Raw genomic sequence first — 17,771 nt, forward strand, 5'->3', positions numbered from 1 at the left:
GTAAAATAATAAGTTGGCTTCATGCAGAGCTTGAGTAGCAGAATTATAGCTTAGGAGGGTCTTTTTTTTCTGCTGTAATTATCCAGATAACTACCATGAGAATAAGGGTTGAGGGCAGGAGAGACTCAGAGGGATGAAACTGAATTCAACAAGGTTCTTGCCACTTGATCCAGTGCTATATATTGTACTTCTCCAAAGATCTTTGCACAGTATAAGAAAAAAGTTACATTTCTTGGATTTCTTGCTCCCCCTAATGGAAGAGGAGTGTGTCCTTGGCTGTCAGAGAACTTGGCATAAATTGTATTGGCCTTGAATGAGTGTTCTGTAAATTTTATGTTTTATGTTCTAGTGTTAACTAATATACACCCCTGAGTTTTCATGTATCTTTGCTGAGAAGGGCCATGTCTAGATCCAGCTTCCTGCCTAAGGTAAGCTAAAATACTTTTTTTTTACTTTTGTGGGACACTTTTACAAAGAGGCAAATGAAGCAAATCTCAGTTTAGTTTCCCATCCATGTTCAAAGTATAATTTATAATTTCAAAACAAGTTATATTTGGGCAACCAAAAGCATCCCTTATTCAAAGTTCTTAGCATATTCTAATTTCCCTTTTCATACCAAAATATAATATTCTGATTACCAATCCTAACTATCTAATTATAATAATACTTCTATCTCTAACAATCTATTCTTAACCATATTCATAAATCTAATTAGTAATATAGCATCCCCTCTAATAGGTCAAAGTTTCTGTTTCCTTCAATCTTACTCTAGCTTTCTTCCTTTGCTAACTAACTTTCCAAGTCAGTGCATTTGGATCATCAAATAATTCTTCCTCTATTTTTGTATGTATCAATTGAAACAAGAAAAACAATTTGGTTAAAGTATTTTCGGAAGAACTAGCCCATTGATATTCATTAAACTGTCTCTCTCCTTCTCCAATTCCCCACAGTTCTGTTAATGGCTTTATCTTCCATTCCATCAGCTCTCCTTTCTTGTCATCCAGTATGTTCTGAAACCTTGGTTTGTAAAATGTCTTATCCATGTCCAATATTATCACTGCGTCTTCTAAGTTTTCATTTATCTGAATCTGTTCATAGGTTTCTTCCTTTAGATCAGGGGTGTCAAACTCAATTTCATTGAGGGCCACATCAGCATTGTGGTTGCCCTCAGGGGGCCGGGTGGGTGTAGCCAGGGTGGGCGTGGCCTACTGGGTGGGCATGGCTAGAGTGTGTATGGCCTACTGGGTGGGCATGGCCAGCTCTACATCGTTCGCATCAAGGGTGCCTATGGGGGCCTGGGCAGGAGTGGGACAGATCTGAGGGTCTCTGGCAGGAGGAGGGTCTCTGGGCCAGGGCCAAGGCAGTGGGGGCCGTTCCCTCACTGTTTCCAGGATGGCTTCACGGGCCGCATGAAACCACTTCGCAGGCCGGATCCGGCCCCCGGGCCTTGTGTTTGACATGTCTGCTTTAGATCGCCAACATTTGTGTCAGCATTCTCTAGTTTTCCTTCTATTTTCTGGGTTGCTGGTTCCTTCTCTGTAGTTGTTTTCTGAATTTGTAGATTTAAATTATAAATTGTTCTTTTATCTCCTTTGTATTAGTTTTAACCTGATCACAAGCTAAAGCAATTGTTTTTTGTATTAATTTCAACATGGAGAGAATTTCTTTCTGTGGTTCATCAGTATTTTCTTGGTGATATGGCAAACTAAGGCTACTGGGAACAGATGTTAAAGATGGTGTTTTACTATTTAAAGCTAACTATGAAACATCCATTTTATTTTATTTTTTTGTAAGTAGGCTTTATAAAGTTATCCAACCAACTAGCCATTTCTAAACCTCCCCTAAGCAGATATAAGTAGAATTCTAATTTTTCTCTCCAGTAAGAAATATATCCTTTCTGTCCAGGGAGAAAAAAGAACCACTGAAGGTTGTTTAACTATCAAGATTTATAATCCAAAGTGTTCCATATATTTCTTCTAGAAGAAAATAAATCCACAATACAGTTCTGAAAGTCAGTATTTGTATTAAAAATTCAGACAGGCCAAGTTTAGAATAATATTATCACCTCTGTCACACAGATAAGCAGCTCCCAAGCCTGTCACTTTTTTCTCAGCTGCAATTCTCAATAATAAAAGCTTTCAAGGCCAGCCAAAGTCTTATCTAGTTCTGGGCTTCGAGCCAGGTTTCTTTTAGGCATAAATAAGTTGTAGTGCCATAATTCACCACTAGATATCATCAACGCTGTTTTTCAGTTTTTAGATCCAAAACGTGTGTGAATGTATGTATGTATGTGTATGTATGTATGTATATTTTCAGGAAGAGCTCTTAAAATCATAAAGAGAAGATCAGGTCTCACCCAGTTTCATCCACGCTGTAAAATTGCTTGGTAGTGCTTGTTGTCTTCCGTTGTCAGCAGCTTTGGAGTGGCTATACGAATGTGGCCGGTCTTTCCCCCGCTGGTTTGGAGGGGTTCCTCAGATCATACAGAAGGGCTGCCGCCGCCCCCCCAATCAACGAGAGTCCCCTCCTTGCTGCCTCTACGGGGCGACTTTCAAACCTTTCTTGTGTCCCCCAGCAGGGCAAAACCAAACACGAAAGATGGAGCCCCATCGTCTTGCATCTCTATCGCCGCGACATCAAAATTGCAAGCCACACCAGACTTTTTTCTATCACAACTATTTTAGTATCTAATTAACATTTGCTTCATTAAAACAATGAGAATAAAACTTGATGATTTGGGATTTGCAGGGGCAGAAGGGAAAGCAGAGATTGATAAACCTGGAAAGTGAGAAAATAACCACTGTCTAAAATTGTCTAAAACACAATATTAAACTGTGTTTCCTGGAACTCCTGGATTCTACAAGCTACATTCAGGGATTCCAGAGACAAAATCTGTTTATATTGTACTACTGCAATATTAATTGTAACATTCAGTTCTAATAAAATATATTATGTGAAACATTTATTAATAAATTCCGCATTTATTTTTCACATTGAGAAGAGTTCCTTGGGTATCCAAAGTCTGAAGACTATTGTTGTAAAACATTGTTTCTCAACCTCAGCAACTTTAAGGGGTATGGACTTCAACTACCAGAATTCCTCAGCCAGTGCTCACTCAGGCATACAACTGTCACCAAAGAATTAATAGCTAGATTAGGACAACCACAGCTATGAATATTTAAGTGCAAGTGGAATTTTTCTAAGACATAGATAACGTCTTCATTTTTCAGTCTCTCTACTCTACTGCCATTAGATCCTGATGCATACAAACTTAGTTCGTATCACGTATCTACAAAAAAATCAAAATAAAGCTGTCTGCTGAAAACAAAAGTTTTCTTTTCTAACCTTATTCCTGCTCTGTAGTTCTTCCATAATTATAGGAAACAAGGCCCCACAATGTCAGCATACCTTGCTGACAAATCTGTTTGTATCTTACTTTGTTACTAAATTAGACCTACCACGTCTGGCTTGCAAAACTCTAGAGGCCTAGTAGATGGCAGGAAAAAAGGACTTTCCCCATCATTGCTATTTAATCTTCTCTTCTTTAAAACAAGCAAAAGGGTAAATTCATATGCAATATGAAACTATAGAATCATCAATTTGATTTTGCTTAACATGGCATCTGAATCCAGCCACTGTAGTTTGTAAATCTTGATGCTGCTTTAATATGTTCTGTGAATTCAGCCACCATGGCTTATATAATAAACTGTGAAAGTCCAATATATAAACTCAGTAAACATCTATCAAATACTGGTCTGTAAGTCATTACAGAATGTTGTACAGCTAGTCTGCAAATGGAGGGAGAGCTACGTTTGTTTCTGAGTAGCCACTATTCAAATTTAATAGTTTGTTATTACACAAGTTTGCAATTGTTCGAGTCTTTCGTCTTCGACATTCTTCTGATGCTACACTACCTACATTTTAGCTTTCCATTACATCTATGCAAACATCCTGCATGTTGGAAAACACACCATTACAGAGTTCACATTCCTAGAGTGGGCTGTGATCTAAAAACTTAGTGAAACTATGGATACCCAGACTTATGTCTCCGTGCTAATATAGAAAGGCAGATAAGAAATAATTTTGCAATTAAAGTCAAAGATGCTTCAGTGCAAATTCAGAGCCTCTAGAAACATGCCGCTCTACTTGAGGAAGGTAGAAGAACAACTATATTAAAAAGAGCCATTTCCAAGGAGGGGCTGAAAGTTCAGCTCCAGCAGAGGCCGTCCGTCCCCTCCCCTCTGGAAGGGTTACTCTGGCTCCTTCGACGTCCAGGGCCGACGCTGCCGCCTCCTCCCTTTCAGTCCTCTTGCCTTCCTACGCTTTCCGAAACTCAGGGACAGGATAGAAACTTCACAAAAATTACCAACTAAAAGAAACCGGGTTTGAACTTTCTCTCGTTGCGCTTCTTTTGCATTTTCAGATCTCCCCGAATGCTAACTCCGCTCCGTGCAAGATGAAGTTAGCCTGCATCTTCCTTATTTTCCTATTTCAGGACTGTTTTCTAATAAAGAGAGTTCTCGCTCAGGGATCAGAAATATCCAACAGAGTAATAGCCTTCCAAGGTAAGAATATGTTTCTATGGTTCTGGTTTCTCCAGTTATGTGTCTGCTTTAATGGACTGAAAAGATGAAGCTGGTAATCGTAACCGTATCGTAATCGTAACCTTTGCTGTACTCTTTCAGTACAGAGTTTTGATCGTGATGTTTTGTTTAAACTTTTACTTATATACGATTTTTACAAACAGAAGATTAGGTGCAGGGTAGCAACATCCCACCATGGTAAATAAAGAATATCCGTGGGGCAGTGTTTGGAGAGAGGTAGAGAACTTTCTGTGCCCTACTCACTATAATGTAAAGGCGAGCCGTATGTAAATATGCGTTTGGTGGGCATTCCGAAATATGTGCAATATGCGTGCCTTGCTAGATTTTGATTTCAGTGATCAATTGAACAGCCACGACAAGTAATTTTAATGATACTTTATCCTGAAGAAATAGGCAGAACTGATAAGCAAAATGAAGAACCTTATTTTATAGAACAAAAAACATCTCTTTGAAAAAGCCTTGAAAAACAATGCAAAAAAGTGACCGGTTTTGAATTATGGATAGTAAAGTAAAAAAGGGGAGGGAGAGAAAATGTTTCCATTCTTGTTGGAAATTAAAATGTCCCAAATATAAAGTCAAAGGAGTAGAGAAGAAAAAAATAAGAATATTTTTCTGTAAGTATATTTTTTAAAAGCACATTTAACATAGTCAATGTGTAATGTATCATATTTGAGTAACTACTGCAAACTTTCAGAAATCAACTTTTCCAGTATACAACTGGAATGTGTCGTTTTTTACCTGCTGATTCTGAAGGTTGTGAATTTTGTGAAAAGATTGTAATAGGCCACCCATGTTATTTTGCCCTGCTGAGAGGGCAGTCAGCTGATACAGCCCCTATTCTCCATTGGTAGGTGTCTACCCATATTAAGGTCCCCATCATTCTAGTGATCCTGTCAATTATGTTTGATGCTGGAGGTGAAATTACATTCACTTAAATTATATAAATTCCTTCAAGTGGGTTTTCTTTCCCTGTGTTTCCAAAGCTCCTTGTGTTATTGCCTCCATACCTAGATGCATTCTCTTGCAAATATATACATAGATTATGTAGTGATTACTCTACTACTAGTTTTCTAAGGGTGGAGTGAGGCTAAGAGACCCTTGGTTTGTCTAGGCCACCAAGCGACTTCAAAGCAAAAACAAGCCTATATAATTCATTGATGAGGTTGCATTGATGAGTAAGCCCCAGGGAACAAAGGAGGTCTTAAGTTTTGAATAAATCTACAGCATTCTGTGACTACAGCTTCCTTCCATGTATCCTGATACATTGCAAACTTTCTAATGAATGTTTTAATGTAAACATGTTAACATTTTATTTCTAAATTGCCCATTTCTTAATTTTAACAGATTGCCCGGTGGATTTGTTTTTTGTCCTGGATACCTCTGAGAGCGTTTCCTTAAGAGTAAAGCCTTTTGGTAAAGCCAACGTTGACAAGATCAAAGCATTCACTAATCAATTCATAGATAAATTAAATGACAGGTACTTATTGTATACTCAAGATTTCTTGAATGTGGAAGTCATTGTAAAAAGCATTATTATACTGATTTTGAAAGCTCTTTCTCTTGGCCACCCTGCCCTTTCTCTCTCCTTCTGTCTCACACCTCCAACATGCACACACGTGCACAGACATGCACATAGGAAGAAGAGATAGTGATTTCTAGAGAGGCCATCTTGGAAATGAAAATGGGCCTACAATGTCTGGACAGTCGGAGACTGCAGAAGCCTGCACAGAACTACAGAAAAGCATTTGGATGGATGTTAATATTTTTGAATTATTGTAAAAGCATCTGACATTTTCCTAAGAATTAGGATAAGCAGTATTTTTACATTCATTCTTATACTCTAATTAGCAAATAATGGTGATAATGCTCTAAAATGTTCCTTCAAAAAGTTCCCTAGTCATTAATGTCCATTTCTTTTACAGTTTGCTGTTTCCACAGATTCATTAAAACACGCACCCAAGGAAACATTTTTTAATATATTCCTAGAGCCATTTTTTTTTTACTGTTGTAGTTCCTTTCTGAATTGGAAGTTGTGTTGAAAAATGTTCAAGGGAGCTGAATTTTAAAGTCAGGAGGGAGCAATAGAAACAATTTTTAAAAGGCAATTGTAGTAGAAATTCCAAATCCGTATATTTTAAAATAGTATATTTTATTCTGTTTTGGATTTGGCCAGATCCTGACCCCATAACCCTAATTAGGTTATTACTTATTTTTTCACTATATAGGCCAACATAGTATTAAAATGCAACAAAACCAGCTCATAATAAAAAAATATTACTGTGTTATGAGAAGAAGTAGTCTCCCTCCAAACTGCATTTGGACCTTCCAGAGGTTTATGGACAATTTTTATGCATTGTTGGGCTGAATAAAGGCAGTCTACAAAGCATTGCTCCTGTGTTTTTATGTTTATTTTTTGAGTGGGAAGGAAAGGAAAGAGCTGAACAACTAAAAGAGGCAGACCATTTCCGGGGAGTACCCCGATGGAGCAACCAGGGCCAAAGGTGGTGGTAGGTACCAATCAGATATCTGTATTCTTCTCTGGGGGCCAGAGAAGAGACGGCACATGTTAGGGGACCATTTTCAGATGAAGAAGATCTGAATTATCCTTTCCATTGGTGTGAAGAAGACCTCTGAATAGGATCAAGCAAATGAATCACTCTACTACCATCACTCTGGTTCTGTGCTGCAAAAGCTGCAGAAGTTAAGCGAAGTCTTATTTTTCCTCTCAGGAAGCAGAAGTCACAAAATAGCAATCTGAATGCCACTGCAGGACATCAACCACAATGATTAGTGCTGCTAGCATTTGATGGAGCCTGTACTGGAGTCCTGAAGTAACTCTTGACCAATCTCAAAAGATGCGTCCTGTACGGGCTCAGCTGCAGTGGACAGAATCATGTATGGAATAGTCAGGTGACTTGCCTTACAGTGATAGAAAAAAAAATGGCTATTGTCTGGTTTCATCATTGCTCATGCTGAAGATGAGGTGCATGTTCCCTGGGAATATTGCATCATTGCTGAAGTTCTGCCTCATTGTGGAGCCTCAAAAGCTAGGAAAAATTTATTCACTTGCAGAATGATTGCTGGAAGCCATTTTACTATAAAACTGAAAATATAGGCTGCTATAGGATAATCAACAGATTCCAGCCTTACACAACATCATCTGATTTGAACTGAGGAGGTGCCTCCTGTGCTGTATAAATGCATTCTTTCCTGTGGAATGAACTTATATAGTTCTATAACTTTACATCCATATTCATCCATGTTTACTGTCCTGATTCATCCCACTTTCTCATTTTTCTCAGATTCCTGTTTACCAGGAATCTATTAAAACAAATAATATTTTGCTATAACTGAGGCAAAAAAACATGTGCATTCAACCTCTCCTTCTTTTTTTTACAGATACTATCGGTGTGACCGAAATCTAGTGTGGAATGCAGGCGCCTTACATTACAGTGATGAGGTGGAACTGATCAAGAAACTTACCCGGATGCCCAGTGGGCGAGCAGACTTGAAGAACCGTGTGTCTGCAGTAGAGTCTATTGGGAAAGGCACCTATACTGACTGTGCCATTAAGGCAGGGCTTGAGGAACTACTCATTGGGTAAGTGGGAGCCATAGTTTCTCATTGCACAAATAGAGAGAATGAAAAATGTATGTGGAGGTTCGCACACCTTTAGAAGACAGAGAGACCTTAGTGAGTGCTACCATCATTCTAACCCTAGAGGCCCAGCAACTATAGTAAACAAGAGACTTAAGAGAGAATTCCAACTACAGTATATTCATGCAAAAATAAACAAATAAAATAACCCATAGTGTTTGAATATCTGTGGGTGCTCCATCACAAGAGGTTTTTAAAAAGGGATTGGACAGCCATTTGTCCAGAATTACATAGAGTCTCCTGCTTGGGGAGAAGGTTGGACTAGGTTGGACTCCAAAGTTCCTTCCAACTCTTATTCTGTTATTCTGTTCTTTGTGAAAAAGCTTGGGATACTTTACATAGCATTTGTTTTATAAAACTTTAATTTTTATCAATACCAGTTTTCACTTCCATCCCCTTCACTCTTAACACATTATAGATATGTACACTTCCTTTGGAAATGTCAAAATCATTTGATCCTAGATGATCCTAAGAGGATATCCACTAAAGGATCATTGGGATGAAGCCTGGGGCAAGCCAAACCTATAATGAGATTAGCTCCTTGGGACTGGGAGGGGGCAAGATGGGAGACTAACAAATTAAATAAATATTTTTTTAAAATGCAGAAGAGGCAGTTGTTTTGCACATTTCCACAAACCTTTTGCAGGAGCTGAAACTAAGTATTTCAGTATTTACATTGAAATGTTTACAATAATATGCCATGTTTCAAGGTGAGCAGCAGGGCGTCTCTGCATCCATAAATCTCATCTGTAGCAAAATGAGAATAATTTTTCATTGTTAAGATGTAAGCGTACAGCCATCAATAACATGCATATTTTCCATTAAATTTGTATTCTCCTTCCCAGCAGAATGATGCTTTTATATGGAAGACCCAGGCAGTCTTTCATGAAAGAAGCAGTTCTTATGTGAGCTTTTGTATGTGAGTCAATGAGTGAAATGGAGTTTTTCTCTGTTAAAAGAGGAAACATTCATGTCCAAGGTGAAATGTTCAGTTGGAATGTGTTCCATCTCTGCATGTATCTGTTTATCTGTTCACAAATTAAATATTTGTCCTTGGTCTAATATTACTTATCTTAAGGATTTGGCTTTCTTTTATTTCGGGAAGAGGAGTCTGTTTTTGTTTTCTATTTAAACTACAACAGAATTGTGCATAATTTAACAAAAAGTTATCATTTTCTGAAAGTTGTAGAAATATCAGGAATGCATAAAATCGTTACAGATACATGTATGTGTGTGTGTAATGGAAATGGAGCAGGAAATCCTCGTGTGTGTGTGTGTGTGTGTGTATGTAATTTTTTTGGATTGCTAACAAAGAATTAAAGGGAGACTGATATGACCATTTCAAACTTATTTGTTCTCATCAGTCAGCCATACCCTTCTGAGAGTCGAACCTGGGCCGATTGCACATTAGGCAATTGTTCTAACCTTTAGGCCACTGGCTCTTTCTCTCTTTGTTACTGAGAAGCAAGGGAGATATGTGTTAAGTGTTTGTTAAGTATTTAGAATACCTTGCTTATTTCCTGTTTCAGCCTATTTCTTATTTCCTGTTTCAGCCTAACCCAAGGCCATCCACAGGCAGTAGTCACAGCAGTGACAGCTCATATTTGTGTATGATTACAAATAGGGTGGGGTTGGGATTAGGATTTTTTTAAAAATAAAATTCTTAAAATTTAGCAAACAGCATGTTGTCTGGGTACATGTATTTAAAAAGAAACAATGAGTAGTAATTAATTATCATAAACAATATGTTAATCGCTCAATAGTCTTCTTACTAGTATATATTCAATGTTACATATAACATTCCTTTCAATCTAACTTGTTTTTATAGCCATTGATAAAAATTATCCCATGTTCTAAAATATACTGAGTCTTCTTTCTCTTTTATCTTTAAAGTCAATCTATCCATTTCTGCTCACTCTAAAATGTTCTTAATTAATTCTTCGTCAGTTGGTAAATTTTCATTTTTCCAATGTTGGGCAAATACAATTCTTGGTGCAGTTAGTACATGTAAACTTAAATATATACAGCAGGGGTGTCAAACTGCCGGCCTGCGGGCCAGATGCATCATGTGGAAGCCGCACCCACCCCATTGCCGGCAATGGCAAAACCGTCCTGATACGTTGTGCGATGTCACGTGACATCGCAAGTTTGACGTGTGATATACAGTCTTTGTCATAATTTGCTGTTATTCCTAACAAAAATAATTCTGGGTTAAAGTCTGTTTTTAGTCATTTTCTCCAAACATAAATGTATTTTTGACCAAAATCTTTTAGCTTTAGGGCATGTCCACCAGATATGGTAATAAGTACCTGGTTTTTGTTTGCATTTCCAACACTTGTTTGAAGTATTTTTAAACATTTTTGCTAATCTCACTGGTTTTAAATGCCATCTATAAAACATTTTATATAAGTTTTCTTTATATGCCACTGCTTTCGTTAATTTAGCATTTCTTTCCCATAACTTTTGCCAGTTTTCTAATTCTGTATTATGTCCAATGTTCTTTGCCCATGTTATCATTGTTTCTTTTACTTGTTCTTCCTCCAACTTTAAGCTTAACAGATATTTATAGAGTTTCTTGATCAGTTTTTCATCTGTTTTTAAGAGTAGCTGGTCAAATTCTCTGTTTTTTATAAAATCCCATTGTTTTAACATTTTTTTTATATCTCTCTTGGATTTGCAAGTATGCCACCATGATAGATCAGTACCTTGTTCTTGTAAGTCTTGTCTGTCTTTCGATTTCCCTTCATTGTCCACCACTTCTTTATAGGTCACAACTTTGTCATAATTAATTAAATTTGGGTAAGCAAATGCTTCCGTTATTGAAATCCATCTAGGTATCTTGATATAAATTTTCACTTTTATTTTTTTCCATTCTAAAAGAAGTGCATTTCTTATAAAGTGGTTTTGAAAGTATCTATGAATTTTATTCTCATACCACAGAAAGGCATGCCAACCAATTTGTAGGTCATACCCCTCTAGGTATAATAGTCTTTTATCTCTAAGTATCATCCATTCTTTAAGCCATGTTAATATAGTTGTTTGGTAGTATAACATCCAGTCCGGCATTTGCTTTCGCTTCTTGTAGCATTTTCAGTCTGATTCTAGCTTTTTTCCTTGCCAGATAAATTTCAATATTGTTGTATTTAGTTCATCAAAAAAGGCTTTTCCCAGTCTTACAGTTATCATTTAGAATAGAAAGAGTATTTTTGATAAGATAATCATTTTCACTGTTGCTATTCTCCCAACATTGAAAGTTGTAAGTTTTTCTACTTTTCCAAGTCCAATTTTATTTGTTTTAGCAATCTTACATAGTTATCTTCTTTTATTGTTGCACATCTTGCTGTTAAATAAATTCCCAAATATGTAACTTTTTTAACTATTTGAAGATTTGGGGTTTTTTTTGCTAGTTGTTTTTTTTGTTTTTCTGTTAGATTTTTTGTTAGCACTTTAGTCTAACAAAAATATAAATTGAAAAATATAAATTACAAGCATATGCAGATGACCTGGTTTTTATATTGGAAGAACCGGTTGAAACAAGCAGGAAATCCTCAGATACTTAAAATATCTTTGGAAAGAAATGATTATCATTAGGTGACTTTATGCAACTAGACATATCTGTAATAGTACTACAAAATAGTGGTAACAGATTACAATGAAATGAAGAACTATATCAATACTAAGTATATGCATGTACTTTTGCAACTGAGTACTAGTATATCTTTCCTCATGCTGCAAAATCAGATTAAGATAGCATTCAGGTAGACTTTTAAATATGAACTCTACTATGTCTTTCAAATTTACTTAAAATGTTTCATTGAGACTTCCACCTCTGTAATGAGTGCCACATGACTTTTGAAGGTTTTATTCTTCAGGGTAAACAAAGTTATAGCACAGTAAGGATTCACTTCAGTCCATGGATTTGAATCTTGTCTTTCCCAGGTAGTCCTTTTTTTTGTCTCCCATCCCCAACTACCTGTACTAGTTTTCTGATTTATAAGGTAGAAGCCCTTTTAGCCTTAAGATTTTACTGATATATTGCAGATATTATCATTAACATGGTTATTGTTGTTGTATTTTTATCCCACTTTTGCCTTCTCTATCTCTCTGACTCTATGTTTCTGTGTCTGTCTTTGTCTCTCAACTCAGGAGAGCATAATAAACTAGCAGAAAAGACAAAACTCCAGAGCAACCATTTAGGATTGTGATGTGTTGAGAGTGCACACATTTAATATGGTTTGTTCTTCATTGGCTGGTTTTAATTTTTTCAGCGGATCTCATCATAGGGAAAATAAGTATCTTATTGTGGTGACAGATGGACATCCCTTAGAAGGTTACAAAGAGCCCTGTGGGGGACTAGAAGATGCTGTCAATGAAGCAAAGCACCAGGGGATCAAAGTGTTTGCTGTTGCTGTATCTCCAGACCATCTGGTATGAAAAGTATGAAAACACATGGACGATATTAGAGCAATCACTGTCAATAAATAGATATCAGTCCAGGGTCAGCACTTGCTTTGGATATATCCTTGTTCCTATGATTTTGCATACTGTGGCCAACCACAGAGGTGGCACCCTTTGCTCTAAAGTAGGTGTATCAAACTGCTGGCCAGCAGGCCGGATGCGTCACACCAAAACCACGCCCACCCCATTGCTGGCAATGGGAAAAAAGTCATGATACAACACATCACATGACGTCACAAGTTTGACACCCGTGCTCTAAACCTTGAATAAAATAATCAGAGATGCTGCCTTCTGTGCAGTATTTCCTAAAAATATATTGGTTCTAATTTAAGCTGGGTGAAAAAAATAACTCAAATTTGCTGATTTTAAAGGTGCAATATGTCATATGCCTAATTATGCCAGGTTAGATAAGATACACATGCTAAAATGAATAAAACCTTGTGTAATCTTTAAAAAGAGTCATTGGCAATTCTTATTGAATGGCTGCTCAGATATTTCAGTGAGTAGCAAAGCTTCACAAGAAAATAGTTGATAGTTATGGGCCAATCAGTAAGAAAACTTTTCCATGCATTCTTTCAACTGATATGTGTGCTGTCAATGCTGCTAACATCAGATGTTCTTGCTTGACAACAGATGGAAATGTAACCATCTTTTCTCTTTCTCTTTTAGAGTTAGTTGGTGCTGGGAGGGGGGATGTGGATGAGAGTCCAGTTAATCATAACAATAATAACTCAGCCGTGAGAATCCAAGGTTATTGCGCACATAGTTAATAAAGATTTGCCAGGCTAGAGAGTTGGGGAGAAAGCCTGCGCTTCAATCTAATTGGAGAATGTGATTTATGACTGTTAATTGGAGGAGGGAATTGTGCTTTGCTACTTTGTGCCCAGGGGAGGGGAATTCAGTTTTTGGCTTTAACTAGAAACTCAAATACTTTGGCCACCTAATGAGAAGGAAGGACTCACTGGAGAAGAGCCTAATGCTGGGAAAGATTGAGGGCAATAGAAGAAGGGGACGACAGAGAATGAGATGGCTGGATGGAGTCACTGAAGCAGTAGGCATGAGCTTAAATGGACTCCAGAAGATGATAGAGGACAGGAAGGCCTGGAGGAATGTTGTCCATGGGGTCGCGATGGGTCGGATATGACTTCACAACTAACAACAAAATGTAGTGCCGATACTTTGTTTCTCAAATAAAAGATTATTTAAGGTAATCAATGCCTGAAGGTTCTCTTGAAGAGTTTCATCTGTCGGAACCGTGATATGCTTCACTTGGCAGAAAGGGGCAGTAGGTACAGAAGTTTGCAGAAAACATGCAAAGGCATATGTGTGTGTGTGTAAAAAATATTTTCAGGTATTACAATGAGTGCACATATGTTAGGATCTAAAGTCAGCTGCCCAAGTGCCTCTCCTTCCTTGCAGGAGGACGTCAGTACATTTCCTGGCATATTACTTAGGTAACTACTTAGATAACTATAGGTAACTATAATCAACCTACACAGATAAGTGGAATTATATTTGGATCTTCATGTGAAGATTGGAATACTAACAGTCTGTGCAGCAATTAGATCAAGCTCATTGCTAAATTTACAAGCTGACATTGGAGTGAAAACATAGTTGTGATTTGGTTTATTTTATCCTAGGAATCCAGATTAAATGTGATCGCTACAGACCATGACTATCGTCGCAATTTCACAGCAACTGTACCACAAAGCGATATTCCTAGAACAATTGACACCATCATTGAAATGATTGTGAGTCTTAGTGTTTCTTTTCTATTTACTAGATCTGCTTGAAAAGAAGAATACAGTAATAGAGACTCAAGTAAATGAGTTTTCTTCTATCTAATTTGCTTTTCTACGGCAATAATTTTAAATTTAGAGATATTTTCCTGTTGGATAAATGTATCATGCATTGGATATGCTATCTTGATTATTTCTGCTTATTTTATTCCTTATTCTTTCTTTCAGAAAAATAATGTGGAGCATGTGGTAAGTTTTTTCAGTGCCCTTTTGTTCATTCAAGAATCATTTTTATCTTGTAAATTTTCTAATTTCCTGTCACTATTTCTTGCCTAGTAAACCTTGAGCTAATCATGCCAATGTTAATCTAAATGTCAGGATTCTCTCCTATTGCCTACTATTTAGTTGAAGGAAACAGCAAAATGTTTTTGTCCCAAGGAATAGAAGGAAGAACCATATCTTGCACCAAATACAGCCCTCTGCTCAGATCACAAAGGAGGATTCAAAATTTTAGTTACCTATTCAAAACTTAGGACAGAATAAAATAATTTTGATGGCTGATCTATGCTCTGCAGAAATATAAATATTTAGAATTTAAATAGTTTTTTAAAACTTATTTTATAAAAACTGGAATTATGAGCAAGTCAGTATTTATATCCACCTATTTTTCAGGGGGAGGTGTTTTCTGAGTAAGTGTAGGCTGTAAGCATGAATGGTCTTGGGGCACAAGATTCAGGCCAGTTTTCTACTGGAAAACATTCCTTTGGCAGTTTGTCAACCTGATCCAGCTTCAACCTTCTGCAGCAGCAGACTGGTTCCAAAATGGAGGCTCCAGCATGCGCTCAGTAACTCAAAAGTATGCCATCCCGGAGCTGAAGCCAGGGGGCTGAATGATAGGCCTCTAGTTTGTATTTTGCTATAAAGTGTTTGATTTTCATTGGCACTTGGCCCAGTCCAATGCATTCACTTTTGTCACAAGGGATCAAATGTTTTCATCCTAAGGCAGAGAATAATGGGAACATAGCTGAATCTCTTTCCTCTTTTCTGGAGATTTGCATATTGACAGATCCTACATCAACATAGATAATTTGTAAAGAGAAAAGTCTAGAGAAAATAGCAAAACAGTTTGATGTGACTATCATGCTGTTTTTTTGTGTTTGTTCACTGAAATAAATCCACAAAACATTTTTCTTATAACTATTTATGTTAATGCATTTTGAGGCATATTCAAGCAACATAACTTTGTTGGTTTTTTGTTGATGACTGTTCAGATGGACAGGAACTAACCTAGAAGCTCCAACCAATTAATTGCATTATGTCATGTGGCACAGCCTCAGTTCCTGCTAGAACTTACCAGAATTGCGTGGGGAATTGCTTCCCAATTTTTATAGCTAGTTACAAAATGAAGGATGAAAGTATAAACAAGCATCTCTTGTTTAACTTTTAATGGTGTCCTTTTATTCTGTCAACAGTGCTGTTCCTATGAATGCCAGGTGAGTGTTATTATCCTGACAACCCAGCAGTATCTAAAATCTTGCCTTTTGCATTCCTGCACTTTAATCCTAATTTTTTGTTTGTTTGTTTCTTAGCCTCCTCGAGGACCTCCAGGGCACATTGGGGACCCAGGAGAAGAGGTTTGTGTTTTCCTGACCTTATCAGTTCTGTAAGGCTACATTTAGATTGACTGCCAGGTATCTGGTAAAATTTATTCTCACCTGGAAAGTGGTCATACAGTGCAAGTAGACGATTTATGGGAGCAAGAAGATCAGGCATTTGCAAGCTGCTCCCAGCCATCCTATCATGGTTTCATGTTAGCAGTAGTCTGAATCTTTGTTCTGCTGATGGTCAAGCCCACATCAAGAAATCTGATAATTGTTGCCATTCAGGATTTAATTTTGAATGTATGAACCAACCCGATATAATCTGGCTAATGTATAGTTAATCTGTCCAAGCTCTGCCTATTTTAGTCCTCAACTGAGGGGGCAGTCATGTGATCATATCATTATCTGAGCTTGACCAATATGTTCATTCAAAATTTCATTTAAGAGTTGCCTTGTGGGCAGATGGCCTAGCATTTAAGAATAGGACCTTTGATTGAAGGGCTTACTTCTTTCACTTTGACTTATTTGGTTAGATTGCAACCTGAAAAGAAGAGAAGCCAGCCAGTTCTCCTCTCCCTGAAATGGCTAACTTGACATCTCCTACAGTGTGCACTTCTGTCAATAATAATCCTTCATTCCAAGCATTTTTCTGCCCATTCTCCTATTGACAGACAACTTGGCAGCTGTACAGTACTCACTTTCATTCTTCTATGTCCATAGATACAGCCATGCAAACCTTTCCATTCCAGATTGAGGGAGTCCTTTCCTTAAAGGCTTCTTGGTTCCCATTACTACTTTCTTCTTGTTTATGTACCTGCTAACTCATATGTATAGAGCAGTCTTTTGGGGCGGGGGAAGTAGTACTTTCACATTTTGTAGAGTTTTGTTAGACTTTTGTAACTATTTACTGTTGTTGATTCAGAAACAATTGTGAAAAGTGAAAATATAGGTTAAAAATTAATGTTATGTGTATTGCAATATTTGGCATTTGCCCGACACTAAAGGGCAGCCTGAAAATTATCCTTTGGATAATGGCAAGAGCATTCATAACACGACCCCTTTTCTTCAATGCTTTTTAAAAACTAAACTTTACTCGAAATAAAAACTGGAAGTAGAACCTAATGCTTACTGATATTTTGTTTCAGGGAGAAAGAGGGAGACCTGGCTTGCCAGGAGAAAAAGGAGAAGCTGGAGATCCCGTAAGTAGAAAATACATTTGACCTTGGATGGAAAATACTTGGTGAAGCTGAATCTTATGTAATACTGAATTATTCTGAGTAAATATGGAGTATTTTCTTTTAGTTTGAGGGATGCATTCCTCCCAAGGGACATTTTCCATATATGAAGACTTGTGAGATAACATTAATCAGTTTTGCAGACACACCATCTATATGTCAGCATGTTCCTGAAATTGCAAATTGCCAATGAAGTTACAGGAGGGTGAGATCCAGCCTGTTTCCACCCACCCATTCTGTTGAGGCATCTCAGCATGTTTTCTGAGATCAGCGTATTAGGTCCAGTTTTGGCAGAATTTAATGTACCACTATAATATAATAAAACTAGGGGACCTTTTTGTAATTTTCACAAAGAACTGAGATCTTGAACTGCGCTCTTCTGTAGTCTTCAAAAAGACCCCTATGTCTGGAGAGATCACATCTGATAGGCACTAATGTATTTGTCGGTGAAGTGTTTTTCATAACATAGAAAGCTGT

The 17,771-nt window shown here is 37.3% G+C and overlaps 1 protein-coding gene across 1 annotated transcript in view; it reads left to right on the forward strand.

Moving 5' to 3' along the window:
- The first annotated feature begins 4,314 nt into the window (after nt 1–4,314).
- The window catches only part of COL6A1 (collagen type VI alpha 1 chain), a 54,541-nt gene continuing 41,084 nt past the window's right edge, over nt 4,315–17,771 (forward strand). The window contains exons 1-9 of the mRNA XM_081313481.1: nt 4,315–4,565; nt 5,949–6,081; nt 8,004–8,204; nt 12,530–12,689; nt 14,360–14,470; nt 14,687–14,707; nt 15,931–15,951; nt 16,048–16,092; nt 17,205–17,258. Of these exons, the coding sequence (XP_081169607.1) occupies nt 4,457–4,565; nt 5,949–6,081; nt 8,004–8,204; nt 12,530–12,689; nt 14,360–14,470; nt 14,687–14,707; nt 15,931–15,951; nt 16,048–16,092; nt 17,205–17,258 (855 nt within the window). The 5' untranslated portion in view covers nt 4,315–4,456. The remainder of the gene's footprint in view (nt 4,566–5,948; nt 6,082–8,003; nt 8,205–12,529; nt 12,690–14,359; nt 14,471–14,686; nt 14,708–15,930; nt 15,952–16,047; nt 16,093–17,204; nt 17,259–17,771) is intronic.

Source organism: Vipera berus, assembly GCF_964194415.1.
Source record: "Vipera berus genome assembly, chromosome: 1".
NCBI lineage: Eukaryota > Metazoa > Chordata > Lepidosauria > Squamata > Viperidae > Vipera > Vipera berus.